At 35.2% G+C, this 16,907-nt stretch overlaps 1 protein-coding gene across 9 annotated transcripts in view; it reads left to right on the top strand.

The window, feature by feature from the left end:
- Window positions 1–16,907, top strand: part of CCDC18 (coiled-coil domain containing 18) — a 127,196-nt gene that overhangs the window by 62,705 nt on the left and 47,584 nt on the right. For all 9 annotated transcript variants that reach the window (XM_082476251.1, XM_082476254.1, XM_082476249.1 and 6 more), the window contains 5 exons: window positions 3,366–3,533; window positions 6,439–6,581; window positions 9,492–9,655; window positions 9,873–10,086; window positions 15,641–15,740. In XM_082476251.1, the coding sequence (XP_082332377.1) occupies window positions 3,366–3,533; window positions 6,439–6,581; window positions 9,492–9,655; window positions 9,873–10,086; window positions 15,641–15,740 (789 nt within the window). The remainder of the gene's footprint in view (window positions 1–3,365; window positions 3,534–6,438; window positions 6,582–9,491; window positions 9,656–9,872; window positions 10,087–15,640; window positions 15,741–16,907) is intronic.

Here is a 16,907-nt window from a genome sequence, read left to right as displayed (position 1 = left end):
TGGAGACAGGCAGTGTTTGTAATCAGAGAGTTTGCTGAGATTTAGAATTTGTATTCTTAGAAATAGCATCAGAGACTTGGGTGGATAAGAGGCATTTACCCAAAATGAACTTAGAACTTTTTTCAGAATAGCAGGAAGTATAAACCTAGGCTGGAACTGGATTAGAAATCAGAAGTGGTAGTCAGGTTTGTACAACCATACTAGAGAAAAAGTAAGTAAGTAAATTAAAAAGATTTGCAGCCCTTTTATTGCTGATGAATTATTAGCTCAACTGCATGTGCATTGGCTTACTTACTTAAAAGATCATCTTTCACTTCTTCTTGTGTGTTGATAAGAAACGTGGAGAAAAATCCAATTACTCTTTACCTTTTTTTTTTTTAGGTGCCAATCCATACATTTATTTAGTTTTGGCTTATTTGTCTTTAGAGCAAATTATAATATCTTACAGAGAAAACTCTTTCTAGTGCTGGTTAATAGAATTAATATCTTATAACAGCAGAGTTATGAGACTTTCATCATATGTAGCTAGGTTTTAGAAAATATGATTTGATTGATAGTGCATCCATTCTGTTAGTAATAGGTGATGTTGTAAAGATATTTTACCAAATCAGTAGATAGTCCCGAATCACATACTAGCTGAATAATTAAATGACCCCAGAGCATATAGATAGAAAGCCAGCTGAAAAAACTACATGTTGATAATCCACCACACAAAGCTAATAAATATGCCTCTGAGTTTTTGCCTCAGGCAAATATTGTTTTCCATATGTTGAAATAAATACATTTATGATGAAAATAATAGTGACTTTGGGGTCCTGAATTATTTTGAAAATATTTTAATTTGTATTAAAATGCTTTAAAAAGTGATAATGTATGTGTTCATGCAGAATTGTCAACATGATAGAAGAAAATAAACACAAAATAGATGTGAATAAGCTGAAACATTTTCTGCATAAAGCATTTATTCAGCAAGATCAGTCATTTTATTGATAAATGCCTTTATTCAAATTGATGGACTTAAATTTTGCAGAGTTGGCATTGTGTCAGTAACTTTTCTGGGTTGTATTTTATTTTTTAGTAATAATCATGAGAGCGTTTTTGGATATACATTAATATTAGATAAAGCTAATTGTAAAGCAGATATTATAATGTAAATTCTACTTTCTTCTTGACTTTAATTATAAAATAATGAATTCTTTAGGAAAAGTTTATTCTCTGAATATGATAATAACTTAGTAGAGAATAAAATATCAAAACTATTTGTCTTATATTTACTTTTAAAGTCAAGTGGAAGTTAAAGGGTAGTAGAGTGAAATGCCAGTATAAATTTGATAGATGTAGGTTAATTTTTGTGAATTAATATTTGTGATACAACTAATATGTTAGATACTTCAGTATTTTTAATGGAAATTATTTTGCTAGTGGCTAGATGACTAAAATAAATTTTTAAATTGTTCTTATGTGGTATGACTTTCTTAGTGTTTTGGTTAGGCCTTATCTTTTTTCTAATATTTTGTCTTACTTTAATACTTTGACCATTTTTTTTATTTGATTAGGAAAGTAAGTATAAGACAGCATGTTCCAGTAAAGCAAAGAATAGTATATAAACTTATCTTATAGGCAATTCAGTTCTATATAAAATAAACTACAGCAGAGGTGTGATCTGTAGTTTTCTCAGGAGCTAGCAGGAAAAACAAAACAGGTGTCACTGATACCTATTTACACTAAATAAATTATTTTCATATAGACAACATTAAGTAAAATAGATTAGCATTAAAAAGAATTATAATAATATTAGAAATTGGATAGTTGCCTGTTATATGTAAGGTTCTCTAAGTTTACAGTGTCATCATATAATGAAGAAGTTTGAAATGTAAGAGCTTCTTATCATAAGCAAAGGCTATTTGGCCCCTAAGCCTTTCATGATGCTGCTGAATATTCCACTGCTGGATAATTAGAAAAAACCAAGTCAGGATTCTTCTTCACTGTTTCTTAGGAGTTTAAAATTATTTTCTTCTGGATTGATATTTATTAGAAAGATTGTTTGCTTTAAAGGGATGGGTTTATTTTCCTTCATTTTAAAAAGTTATTACATAAGCAACAATAAGAAATCTTTTGAAAAAGATTTACCTACAATCCACTCTCTAATACTTACTCTCTAATACTTTTCACTTTTCTATTTGCCTGAGTGTTTTTCATATTAATGAAATGTGGAATTTATTTTTTCACTTTATTTTGTAAAATTTATTTGCCACTGTCCTTTAAATTATGATTTTTTTTTTTTTTTTGGCCATGCCATGTGGGTTGCGGGATCTCAGTTCCCCAAGCAGGGATTGAACCTGGGCCACTAGGCCACCAGTGAACTCCCTAAACTGTGATTTTAAATGGTTGCATCTTTTAAAATCAGATTTATATATCATCATTTAGTAAACCTTCCCCTTACTTTAGGAACAGGTAACGAATATTATGAAATATATATTAAATTATGCTGTATTATTTATAGAATTTTAAAATGATTTCTTTTGGCACTTTTTAGGATATGGATTTCTTGGACAAAGGGCATTTTTTTTCCTTCTTAATAGGTTCTTCCAGATAACTCTAAAGGTTTCATTTAAAGCAATTTGGGGGATCATCATATTCAAGTCCTAAATATTTGGAGTGAATAAGTGCAATTTCTTAGTTGGTATTGTTTTCCTTCATGTTTTTTGGAGCGTGAATATTCAAGAGTGCTTACTGGGATATTATTTTACAAACAATGGCAATGATAGCAACAATAATGTACTAAATAGCACCTAACATTTATACAGTGTTTTCATGGCTATGGTTTATTATCAATAAGAGAAAAAGATACATCAAATGGAGTGTGAAGAAATCCATGGCTTCCTATGTTTTCTCCCTCGTTCTGGGAGAAGTCACACAGAATAAGCTCCTTTCTGTAGCAGTGAAATGCAGCAACATTTATGCAGTACTTCTGCCCAGGGAAGCCTGCTTATGACTCAAGGTTCAGGGTTTTTTATTGGGGGCTGGTCACATAAGAACAGCCATAAGTATCAGAATTCCAAACTCCTAGAAGGAAAGCATGATTTGGTGCCCTAGCCAGGGAAAACAGTCTCATCACTTAAGGAATGTTTCAGAAGCCACATTCCCAGACATCAGCCAAGAACCAACCCTATTAACAGGCCCTTCTAACATACCTCCCCATCAGAAAAATGAGCCATGCCCTTCCACATAATAAATTATAGCTATGAATACAATTGTCCCACATGACAAGTGAGGGTAATTATCTAATAAGGTGACAACATTGATATTTTATTGCTTTTTATTTGAAATATGTCATTATAATGAGAAATGTGTATATTTGTTAGGTATATTGTTTACAGAAAGAGCTGAAGATTAAAAATCACAGTCTTCAAGAGACTACTGAGCAAAATGTTATTCTGCAGCATACTCTTCAACAACAGCAGCAAATGTTACAACAAGAGACAATTAGAAATGGAGAGCTAGAAGACATTCAAACTAAACTTGAAAAACAGGTAGATATTATTGGTCAAAATGATTTTATGAAATAGAAATTTTTTTAAATTGATAATAGATTTTTTTGCTAGTTATATAAATTGCTGTTTAACCTCAAAGATACCATATTATAAGAAATATTCTAAATTAACATTGTAAAATGTATAAAGTTTTATTCCAATGTAATGTGATCGTGTAATACCATGGGCACATTTTTGTCACTCCATCCAACCTAGTTATAATTTAGTTTTCTTTGTTCAGTTTTTCCTTTTTGGACCTGAATATAATACCTATCTGAATCATTATAGCTTTCAATTTCTTCATTTTGGATCAGGAGATGTGTGATAATCCCTAAAGAAATTCCAAGCAATGCACTAAAAGAAAAATCCCAAAGGAAACTACTCATTTTAAAAAATAAGTTATTACTCCAAAGAAAGAATCCTAGGAAATTTTATTCTAGAATCTAATCTTTTCTCTTTCATTCATTACCAAATTCATCTGAATTATTCTGACAGATATTTCACATTTTTTGTTTTGTTTTCCTCTCATCACACTTTACAGAAAAGTATAAATTAGAAAATGATAGTTCACAGTAACCTCACTACACCTCACCTTTTTGTCATTTGTATGACTTTTTAATCTGTGTATTCTAACTTCATCCTCAGCCTCTCCAATGGAACTAAAGAATCTCTTCTCTGCACATTCAAATATATCAGGCAGGTATTCTGTATTTTCTTTTTTAGAGACATCTGTCCTGTGGCTCTCCATCCCTTTTGTTCAAGTCTAGACCTACTGTTTGCTATTCCTGTTGTACAGCTTCATCCTGAGGCATTTCTTCATCTCATCTGTATTTGATTCCCACTTTCTAAATCCCTTGTCATTGACTCCGGTTTTTGTAAGATTGATTATGATTCTTGTTCTTTCTGAAATTGTGTTCATTTCTATAGTTGTCTTACGGTTTTCTTCTGAGTTTTTTTTCCTTAGGTCTATCAATTCCTTTGTATTTTTCATTTGGTTATTTTATTTCTCCATGATCTTTGTTTTAAGAGATTTTTATGTCTTCTCTAATTTCTTTGAGGGTCTAAAGAAGTTTATATCTAAAAATTCCTTCAGTATTTAGAATAAATTTTCCAGCATATATTTTTTCTACTTTTTATTCATGTTCCACTGTGCACAGGTTCCGTGTTGGATTTATTCAGATTATTATCTTTAGATTCTTTCTGCTTATGAGTGTGCCATTTAATCAAACACAGAATGGGTAGATTTTCCATGGTTCCCTTCCCTTTTTACCTGGGTTCTATTTTAATTTTATATTTGGAACTTAAGTTGTGGGTGTGGATATTAATGACTTATAATCTGTACTTAGTTCTTCAATGAGAGGTTTTAGAAGAGCAGGGAGGATATTAAAGTCATCAGCCAGATATTAACTTTGAGATCACAGTCATGTAAATGTTCATTGAAAATATGAAGTGGGACTTCCCTGGTGGCGCAGTGGTTAAGAATCCACCTGCCAATGCAGGGGACATGGCTTTGATCCCTGGTATGGGAAGATCCCACATTCCGTAGAACAACTAAGTCCGTGCGCCACCACTACCGATCCTGTGCTCTAGAGCCCACGAGCCACAACTGCTGATGCCTACGTGCCCTAGAGCCTGCGCGCCGCAACTACGGAGCCCACGTGCCGCAACTACTGAAGCCCGCTTGCTCTAGGGCCCACTGCTGCGACTACTGAGCCCACGTGCTGCAACTACTGAAGCCTGCACGCCTAGAGCCCCTGCTCCACAACAAGAGAAGCCACTGCAATGAGAAGCCCGTGTACCGCAACGAAGAGTAGTCCCTGCTCGCTGCCATTAGAGAAAGCCTGCATGCAGCAACGAAGACCCAATGCGGCCAAAAAAAAAATTGAAAAAAAAAAATGAAGTGGCTGAGGTTAACTAGGGAGAGAACATAGAATGAGGGGTGAGATGACTGACTTTGACAGACCTCTGAAGGATACAGTACCTGGAAGCCAAAGTAAGTATTTCATGACTTAAGGGATGATAATTCGTGTCATGGGCTGCTGCAATCAGTGTCAAGTAAATTGAGGGTTGAGAAATGTCCATTGGAATTAGCTGCATGGAAGCCATTGGTGACACAGTGTAGTTTCTGTACACTGTCTAGATTGCTATGGGTTGAGGAATGAATGAGAAAGTGAGAAAAATGATACAACAAGCATAGAAAAAAATCTGAGAAGTTGGGCTATAAAGAGGAGGAAAGAAATGGTGGTAGTTGGAAGGAGGTAGAGATGTGGAGGAAAGTTTTTTATGATAAGAAGGTCTTGAACATGTTTAAATGCTAATATAAAGAAACCAGAAGAAAGAGAGATTGAAGATACAGCAGAGAGTAGAGGTAGTAGTATGAGGTTCCTTAAAAAGTGGATAGGAGTTGAATCCAGAACGCCTATGAAGCAGTTTGACTTATACAGGAGGAAGAATACCTCCTGCAATGTAGTAAAACAGAAGGAGGAATGAATAGGAGCAAATGCAAGTTGTAAAGTTTGAGGGCAGATGGGAATTCTAGGAATTGGTATGAGCCAATTTGTGAAGAAGGAAAGAAACATAGTTTGACAGAGAAGAAAGAACATTTCAGATGAGGATGATGAAAAGAGGAACATTTACCATTACTCTGTACAATTCTTTTAAGTCCTATTTTAGTGTTATGATGTGGTCACTTCTATAAATATGTATATAAATGAAATATCTTTCTTATTAAAAATTGTTTTGCTTTCATATTTTCACAACGTTGTTTCTCGGTCTGTACTTTTATTTTTGTAATAACATCTTGAAACTGATGGTCTAGGTTACAAATTTATATAAATATTTTTCGTCTGAAAAATGTTGAACTGTGTTTGAATTTAAAATACTTAACTGAAAATTGCTTTACAAGGTATCAAAACTTGAACAAGAGCTTCAGAAACAAAGGGAAAGTTCAGCTGAAAAGTTGAGAAAAATGGAGGAAAAATGTGAAGCAGCCACATATGAAGCAGATTTAAAAAGGCAAAAAGTTATTGAGCTTACTGGTACTGCCAGGTAAAATGAATATGTTAGTTTTTATTTGTCTTCCTGCTTTAACATCAGTCATATTTGAGTTTCACTATCAGATAATGTTCAGTGAAGTGTTTGCTTGAGGAATTAATTTCTCTACGGTGTGTTCCTATAGCATTGTTTGCAACTCCCTCGTATCCCTCATGCCTTTAGTATTATAGGTTAATATCCTTTGCTCTCCTACTATATTGTAGTTCCTTAAGGCCAAGATAATATATGGTTTAATTTAAGGGTCCTCCCACAACAATCAGCATAGTTCCTTGTACCTCATAGGCACTCAGCAGCTGTTTTATTAAATTGAATTGTGAAAGTGGTAGGCAAAGATGTACTCATATAGAGGAACTTTTCATGGGTTCTAATTGTTTATGGGAGGGAGTAAATTAATAGAAGAAAACAGTGGTCTCAACATTGACTGAACATTAAAATCACCCAAGGAGCTTTAAAAAGTACTGATGCCTAGGTCCTACCTCTAAAGATCCTGATTTAATGTGGCTGGGCTGTGCTAAGAAATCAATAGTTAATTGGTCAAGAAAGGGAACTATGAGCTGAAAGTTATACCTAGCTTCCCCAGACCTCTTATACTTTGTCGACAAGAGTTGACATAATTAATAATAAACTCTTAATTAGCCCACCATTCTACCAACAGGAATAAGAGTTAACTTATGCATTTGAACTTAAACCACAACATCCTCAGACTCCCTCTCCCCCTCTGACAGGAATAAAGTTAGGGCCTTTGTGCTTTGAGTAGCAACTTGCTTCCCCAGATATCCTCAACTCTCTCAGTGAGGTCAAGAAGATATCCTATGTTTAAGACTAAGACCACAGTTCTTCAGACCTTCTTTCTGCCATTGATAGTTGTCTATCCACTAACACAGCCTCACCACCAATGTGTACCTTAATTCCACAAAGACTAATCAACATTGTAACTTTATCTTTGCTTGTGCCAGATGCCACAGAAGCATCAGATTTCCAGGCATTAGATTTACCCTCATCTCTCTTACTAGTCCCAAAAACCTCTTCATGTATTTTCTTCCCTTTTCCCACCCCATCTGAACTTGTGGAAGATTTTTCACTTTATCCTCTGGAATTCACAGTCCATCCTGAGAGACATTCCCTATATTCTCTATCTCTTCTTTTCTTTTGCTGTAACAGAAATGTGACTGTCCCCTGAGGACATTGCTTCTTCCCCTGCAGCTCTCTAAAGTAAAAACTTTTCCCCATAGTTCTTGTACCACAGGGTTGAGATGTGGAATAGTATGACATACACCATGAACCTCATGTCATCAGATCATATCATCCCTCGTTGTTCCTGACACCTACAGGCCACCTGACTTACCATAGCTCTCTCCAACACTACTCCTGTCTTTATTCTTGGGGATTTCAATATACATCTATCTAGCTGATCTTCAGCCACTCACTCACATGATTTATCCTAGATCTTATCATTTCTGATATCTCCATTATTTCAACATAATCTGAATACTATGCATCTACCTCTATATTATTACCTCATTCCCTTTAATACCCCCAATTCAACAATTCTTTGATGTAACTAGGACCTCTGATCTATCAGTTCTACCACTGTCTCATTCCCTAATGCCATTTCTCCTCTCTTTACCTAGCTTAAATTCTAGTTAGTCATTAAAATCACTGATTTACATAAACCCACAACTCCTTTACCTCTCTCTTACTTTGTGGTACACAGAACTAAAAATCCAACTCAGACTAATTCATGCTTGCATCTTTACAGAGGCTGGAGAAAAATATAACCACACTGACCAATCTTACTTTATACCCATAACTTAAAAACCTTAAGCATTTTCTTAATGCTGTCTGTCTGGCAATCACAATGTTACTTACTCTTGTAGAGGACTCTTTTACACCTTTGCCTTTTCTTTTAAAACTCTAACAACCCCTCCCCAATCCTTGCTCTCACTGATGATCTTGCTTTTGTTTCACTAAGAAAATTGAAATAACTGCTCCTTTCTTTTCTTACTCCCACCCTTTGACTTCTAGATAAAAACTCTTCTTAATTATAGCTAATAGGCACATTCAGTGGGTAAAATAAGTTCTAGTTACTAGTAGGAAGCTTATGAACTAGATGAATAAACTTCATAAGAAAGATATATCCTAGTTCCAAGATCTTCTCTTCATGAAGCAGGGTTTTTCTCTGTTCCAACTATTGCTTCTTTCACTTCTGAAACTATAATTTATAAAACTGTTTTTCTCTCCCAAAAGGGTTTAGAGTTAAAATATATCTGTTATATATCTTCTTGGATCTGTTTTAAAATTAAAATATCTCAGGGACTTCCCTGGCAGTCCAGTAGTTAAGACCTCTCCTTCCAGTGCAGGGGGTGTGGGTTCATCCCTGGTCACAGAGCTAAGATCCCACATGCCTCGCGGCCAAAAAGCCAAAACATAAAACAGAAGCAATATTGTAACAAATTCAATAAAGACTTTAAAAATGGTCCACATCAAAAAAAAAAATCTTAAAAAAAAAATTAAAATATCTCCAAATAGAAAGAAAACGAATTCATTGAGCACCTTTTGTGTGCCAGGCAGTGTACTAGGTAAACACATCATATAGTTGTGTTTAGTGGCATGTAATTGGTACAGAATTACAATCTATTAGTTGGAGCAGTTTTAACAATATAATAGGTGATTTAAGATTCTGACTAGACATTTTTTTTTATACAGCAGGTTTTTATTAGTTATCCATTTTATACATATTAGTGTATATATGTCAATCCCAATCTCCCAATTCATTCCACGATGACTAGACATTTTGCTGATATTTGTCTTTATATAACTTGCAGACTTTGTTCAGTCAGAGATAAGTTAGTTGATTTTTAAGTTTCCAAATTATTATTTATTTTATTTTTTGTTTTTAATTAGGCAAGTAAAACTTGAGATGGATCACTACAAAGAAGAACTGTATAAAATGGAAAAAGAAATAAAGCACCTAAAACGAGATGGAGAAAATAAAGCAATGCATCTCTCTCAGTTAGACATGATATTAGAACAGACAAAGACAGAACTAGATAAGAAAACAAACGCTGGTAAGCAACAGGTTAGCTCAGCTTAGCTGTCTGCATTTGTATATTTAAAGAAATGGAATAAAATGAGAATTTGAGATGACGTGGAAGGGACAATCAGTGGTATTTTGCCTCTTATAGATGAATAAAATTGGATATTCTTAATTATAATTGCTTACAAATTTCTGAATAACAAATAGTTTATATATATAATTCTAAAATTATTCTCTGCTTTTAACAGTGAAGGAGTTAGAAAAGTTACAGCACCACACTGAAACTGAACTAACAGAAGCCTTGCAGAAACGGGAAGTACTAGAGTCTGAACTACAAAATGCTCATGGAGAATTAAAGAGTACTTTAAGACAACTCCAGGAATTGAGAGATGTTCTACAGAAGGCTCAGTTATCATTAGAGGAAAAATACACTACTATAAAGGATCTCACAGCTGAACTTAGGTGAGTTAAATACTAAGAAATGATATCACAATTACAGGTATTTCACTTTATTACCCTTAGTCCTTGGGTCATACTATAGAGTTTGTTGTTGAATTCTAGATGTCCAAACTTCTCAACTGCCTTTAGCTCACTGTGTCTCATCCTAGGCAGTTCATCCCATGCTCCATCTCACTAATATAGCTGTTGCTGTTGGCTAATACTTCCATCCTTGTTCTTTGGACCATTTTACATTGGCCCTCTCCTGTATCCCATAGTGGTAAAAAATGATTGGACCAGCATACAACAGTGATTTATAGAAAAATAATATTAACAATAACAATGTTGTTCTTTGTGTTAAGCCCTTATTTTGTGCCAGGACTATGGCAGGGACTTCATATATGATCTCAGTCATTTCTTTACAACAAACCTGTGAATTGCTTATTATCACCTTTTTACGCTTGAGAAAACTGAGGCTTGAGAAGATTAAGTAAAATGCCCAAAGTCAGATAGTAGGGTCCAGAGAGGGGAGTGAAACACAAGTCTGTCCAACTCTAAAATCTGGGTTCTTAGATTAGCAGCAATAGCATAAAATGCTGTTCAGGTACACATCTGTGGTGAGTAGGGGTGGAGAGCCAGATTGGAGCCAAAGTGTGGGAAATGGATTCTGAAAAGGAAAACAGACCAGTATGTGAAATGTGTAATGAAAGAACAGGATAGAGAGTAACAAGGTGACCCAGAATCTTAGCTATTGTAACCTGTGGTTCAGAGCAGGACCCCTTCTCTTTTCTACCCACAAACTCATTCTTGGTAAATTTCACGTAGCTTTAAATACTATGTGTCAGAGACTTCCAAACCCATATCTCTAGAAAGACCTCTTCTCCAAACTCCAGACTCATATCTAATGACCTACTTGTTATCTCCACTGAAGTATTTTAAAGAGGCATCTTAAACGTGGCTAAAACATTTCATTTTTTTTACTCATAACCCTGCCCTTCCTCCATCTCATTATTATGCAGTTGCTTAAACCAGAAATCTATAAGATTATTTTTATCTCTTTCCCTCCCTTTTTTCATCCAGTCTGTTAGCAAGTCATGTCAACTTTATTTCCAAAACATATTCTGAAATCTATTGATTTCTTACTTTTTCTACTACCACCTTAGCACAAGCCATCATCATCTCTCACCTGGTCTGTTGCTGTGGCTTCCCACCTGGTCTACCAGCTTAAATTCTTGACCTTCCCCACAATTCATTCTCCACAGAATTGATTTAAGTTTATGATTTAAAACATAAATCAGATCATATTGCTCCCCTACTTAATCTTCTAATGGCTTCCCAAAAGATTCAGAATAATAACCAAGCTCCTTGGGAAATGTAAATCAAAACCACAATGAGATACCACTTCAATCCCACTAAGATGGCCATAATAAAAACAAACAAAAAAATCCAAGCGGAAAATAACAAATGGTAAACTAAAATGGTTACAGCCTCTGTGGAAAACAGTGTGGCAGTTCCTCAATAAATTAAACATACATTAACCATATAACTCAGTAACTCCACTCCTAGGTAAGTACCCAAAAGAATTGAAAACAGGTGTTCAAACAAAAATTTTGCACAAATGTTCATAGTACAGCTATTCCCAATAGCCAATAAGTGGAAACGACCCAGCTGGACACTGATAGTTGTGAATGGATAAACACAGTGTGGTGTATCCATACAAGGAATATTAATCAGCCATGAAAAGGAATAGAGGGCTTCCCTGGTGGCACAGTGGTTGAGAGTCTGCCTGCCAATGCAGGGGACACGGGTTCGAGCCCTGGTGTGGGAGGATCCCACATGCCGCGGAGCAACTAGGCCCGTGAGCCACAACTACTGAGTCTGCGCGTCTGGAGCTTGTGCTCTGCAACAAGAGAGGCCGCGACAGTGAGAGGCCTGCGCACTGCGATGAAGAGTGGCCCCTGCTCGCCGCAACTAGAGAAAGCCCTCGCACAGAAACGAAGACCCAACACAGCCAAAAAATAAATAAAAATAAATAAATTAATTAAAAAAAAAAAAAGGAAAGGAATAGAGTACTGAAACATGCTACAACATGGATAAACCTTGAAAATATTACGCTAAATGAAAGAAACCACATATATGTTGCATAATTCCATTTATATGAAATATCCAGAATGAACAAATCCATAGAGATAGAAAGCAGATTAATTGTTGCCAGGGACTGGGGAAAGGGAGAATGGAAAAAAACTGCTAATGGATATGGGGTTTCCATTCAGAATGATGAAAAAGTACTGGAAATAGTGGTAATGGTTACACAACATTGTGAATGTACTTAGTGTAACTGCATTGTACACTTTAAAGTGGTTAAAATGGTAAATCTTACGTTATATGTATTTTACCACAATCGAAAAAAAAAAAAATACAAGCTCCTTTTCCTGGAATACAAAGCCCAAGGTTCCTGCCTACTTCTCTGGCCTCATTTCATATTGTTCTCCTTGCTCCTGGCCTTTTTATTGTACTTAAAGTTTACCAAGTTTTTTCCTACCTTAGGACTTTTGCCATAGCTGTTTCTTTGGCCTGAAATAATGGTTGTATGGCCAGCTTCTTCATACCCTTCACATTACCTCAAAGGGCCCTTCCCTGACCACCTATTCTAATATAGCCTCCCAGTCACGATCTCATCACTGTATTTAATGTTCTAACATAGCACTTTATATTATATTTTTCATGTTGAGTTGTTTATAGTCCATCTCTCGACCTAGTGTATGCTGTATGTGATGAACAACATCTATCCTGGTGACTATTAATTCCACATAGAACCTTGACATATAAGAAACATCTAATAAATATTTGCTAAATGGTTAAGGGAGTGAATGGATAAAAGAAGTAAAACAAAACTTAAAATTCTAGCTAGTAGCTGAATTTTGGAAGCGCAGCTATTCATATAGACAGCAGAGTTATCTTTAGAATTCATTTCATATTACTTTTAGAATATAAGTTTAGCCTTGTATGAACTCTTCAGGCTTTTAGGAGAACAGTAAACAGCTCATTAAAGAAGTTCAGAATCTGCTTTTTAAAGTCAGTACCTTTATTATACTGTTTCATATTTAAGATTGGAAAATCATATGAAGATGATTCAAGATCAACAACATTTTCATCCTTTGTGATATCAGAACTTAGAGTTCGAAATTAAAGTTCTCTGATTAGAGGTTTCAGAGTGATATAAATTTAAAATTGTGTCATTTTAAGCATTTTTATAATATAAAATTATTCATAAGTTAGTGTTTTAAGAGGGCTAGAATTTATAAAAAATACATTTAAAATATTTCTATATTAGACTTCAATACTTCACTAAACGTAAGGTGTCATTTTGAGTAAAATTCCCATAAGAAATACAGTGGTCGTTTACTGAGCTTTGGATATCAGGGACATCAATCATGACATAAATACCTCGTTCAATTATAGTGAACTCACAGCTATTATATATAAAAGACTTTCAAACACTCCTTTGATCTATAGATGAAAAAATATAGATATATTTTTTAAATTCTTATACTGATTCAGTCTTATTCCCTGGTAGAGCTTTTAACATTTAGCTTAAATTGTCTCCAATAGTAGAATCTGAGAAAGCCAGAGATAAACCCACGCACATATGGTCACCTTATCTTTGATAAAGGAGGCAAGAATATACAGTGGAGAAAAGACAGCCTCTTCAATAAGTGGTGCTGGGAAAACTGGACAGGTACATGTAAAAGTATGAAATTAGAACACTCCCTAACACCATACACAAAAATAAACTCAAATTGGATTAAAGACCTAAATGTAAGGTCAGACACTATCAAACTCTTAAAGGAAAACATAGGCAGAACACTCTATGACATAAATCACAGCAAGATCCTTTTTGACCCACCTCCTAAAGAAATGGAAATAAAAACAAAAATAAACAAATGGGACCTAATGAAACTTAAAAGCTTTTGCACAGCAAAGGAAACCATAAACAAGACCAAAAGCAACCCTCAGAATGGGAGAAAATATTTGCAAATGAAGCAACTGACAAAGGATTAATCTCCAAAATTTACAAGCAGCTCATGCAGCTCAATATCAAAAAAACAAACAACCCAATCCAAAAATGGGCAGAAGACCTAAATAGACATTTCTCCAAAGAAGATATACAGATTGCCAACAAACACATGAAAGAATGCTCAACATCATTAATCATTAGAGAAATGCAAATCAAAACTACAATGAGATATCATCTCACACCGGTCAGAATGGCCATCATCAAAAAATCTAGAAACAATAAATGCTGGAGAGGGTGTGGAGAAAAGGGAACCCTCTTGCACTGTTGGTGGGAATGTAAATTGATACAGCCACTATGGAGAACAGTATGGAGTTTCCTTAAAAAACTAAAAATAGAACTACCATACGACTCAGCAATCCCACTACTGGGCATATACCCTGAGAAAACCATAATTCAAAAAGAGTCATGTACCAAATTGTTCATTGCAGCTCTATTTACAATAGCCAGGACATGGAAGCAACCTAAGTGTCCATCAACAGATGAATGGATAAAGAAGATGTGGCACATATATACAATGGAATATTACTTAGCCATAAAAAGAAATGAAACTGAGTTATTTGTAGTGAGGTGGATGGACCTAGAGTCTGTCATACAGAGTGAAGTAAGTAAGAAAGAGAAAAACAAATCCTGTACGCTAACACATATATATGGAATCTAAGAAAAAAAAAAAAAAAGCTCATGAAGAACCTAGGGGCAAGACGGGAATGAAGACACAGACCTACTAGAGAATGGACTTGAGGATATGGGGAGGGGGAAGGGTAAGCTGTGACAAAGTGAGAGAGTGGCATGGACATATATACACTACCAAACGTAAAATAGATAGTGGGAAGCAGCCGCATAGCACAGGGAGATCAGCTCGGTGCTTTGTGACCACCTAGAGGGGTGGGATAGGGAGAGTGGGAGGGAGGGAGATGCAAGAGGGAAGAGATATGGAAACATATGTATATGTATAACTGATTCACTTTGTTATAAAGCAGAAACTAACACACCATTGTAAAGCAATTATACTCCAATAAAGATGTTAAAAAAAAATTCCCATAAGAAATAACAGTGGTCGTTTACTGAGCTTTGGATATCAGGGACATCAATCATGAGATAAATGCCTCGTTCAATTATAGTGAACTCACAGCTATTATATATAAAGGACTTTAAAACACTCCTTTGATCTATAAATGAAAAAATATAGATATATTTTTAAAATTCTTATACTGATTCAATCTTATTCCCTGGTAGTGCTTTTAACATTTAACTTAAATTGTCTCCAATAGTAGAATCTGAGTTAACTTTTGCCTTTTTAGAACACTCTGTTAAAGTAGTTGCATTGATATCAGTCATTTTCTTTATACATTATTCCTTTAATTTGAGCTCTCAATCTGAAATAGTTGAATATATCCTATCACTTTTAACTTACAGGAAAGGTAACCCACTTGATTTAATTTTTTTGAAACTATAATATTCCTATTTATTTGCTTAGATCTTTTTCACTTTGATAAATTGCAGGGAATGCAAGATGGAGATTGAAGACAAAAAGCAAGAACTCCTTGAAATGGATCAGGCACTTAAGGAGAGAAATTGGGAGCTAAAGCAAAGAGCAGCTCAAGTTGGTTTTCTTAACTATATTTTAATGAAATTTTCTGTTAAAATACAATCACACAAGGTTTCAGGGGTCCCCTCTTTTTGGTAAAATAGACATTTTTATAGCTTTTTTTTAAAAATTCATTTATTTATTTTGGTGTGTTAGGTCTTTGTTGTTATGCGCGGGCTTTCTCTGATCTTCATTGCTGTGTGTGTGCTTCTCATTGTGGTGGCTTCTCTTGTTGCGGAGCATGGGCTCTAGGCGTGCGAGCTTCAGTCGTGGTGCATGGGCTCGGTAGTTGTGGCTCGTGGGCTCTAGAGCGCAGGCTTAGTAGTTATGGCTTGTGGGCTTAGTTGCTCCGCAGCATGTGGGATCTTCTCGGACCAGGGCTCGAACCCATGTCCCCTGCATTGGCAGGCGGATTCTTAACCACTGTGCCACCAGGGAAGTCCCTTTATAGCTATTTCTTTTTTCTGTGCACATAAATATTTTTAAAATTAGAAATATGTCATCTCTCTTTATCTTGCTATTTTTATAGCAGGTGGATTTTGGGGAATGAAGGTTAGCTTAGTATCAGAACCTTTTGATCTCTTATAATACTGTATATCAGAACAGAATGGGATTAAAGGAGTTACTTGCTCAGCTAGTATTTATTGGAGGAACAAAAATATTCAGAAGGCATTATTTAGCAGCATCTTTTTTAAAAGACTTTATTTTTTAGAGCAGTTTTAGGTTCACAGCAAAATTGAGCAGCAGGTACGGAGATTTCCCGTAAACCCCCCACCCCCACAGATGCACAGCCTTCCCCATTATCAACATTCCCTGCCAGAATGGTACATTTGTTAAAGCTGATGAACCTATTGATACATTGACACTTCATAATCACCCAAAGTCCATAGTTTACATTGCAGTTTACTTTTGTGTTATACATTCTAGGAGTTTGGACAGCTATCCATCATTATGGTATCATTCAGAATATTTTCACTGCCCTAAAAATCCTCTGTGCTCCACCTATTCATCCCTCTCCCTCTTATACCAACCCTGGCAACCACTGATCTTTTTGCTGTCTCTGTAGTTTTGCCTTTTCCAGAATGTCATACAGTTGGAATCATATTGTATTGTAGCCTTTTCAGATTGGCTTCTTTCACTTAGTAATATGCATTTAAGTTTCCTCCGTGTCTTTTCAAAGCT

The sequence above is a fragment of the Balaenoptera physalus genome (genome assembly GCF_965194825.1).
Source record: "Balaenoptera physalus genome assembly, chromosome: 1".
NCBI lineage: Eukaryota > Metazoa > Chordata > Mammalia > Artiodactyla > Balaenopteridae > Balaenoptera > Balaenoptera physalus.
This window is presented reverse-complemented; position numbering and strand designations above follow the sequence as displayed.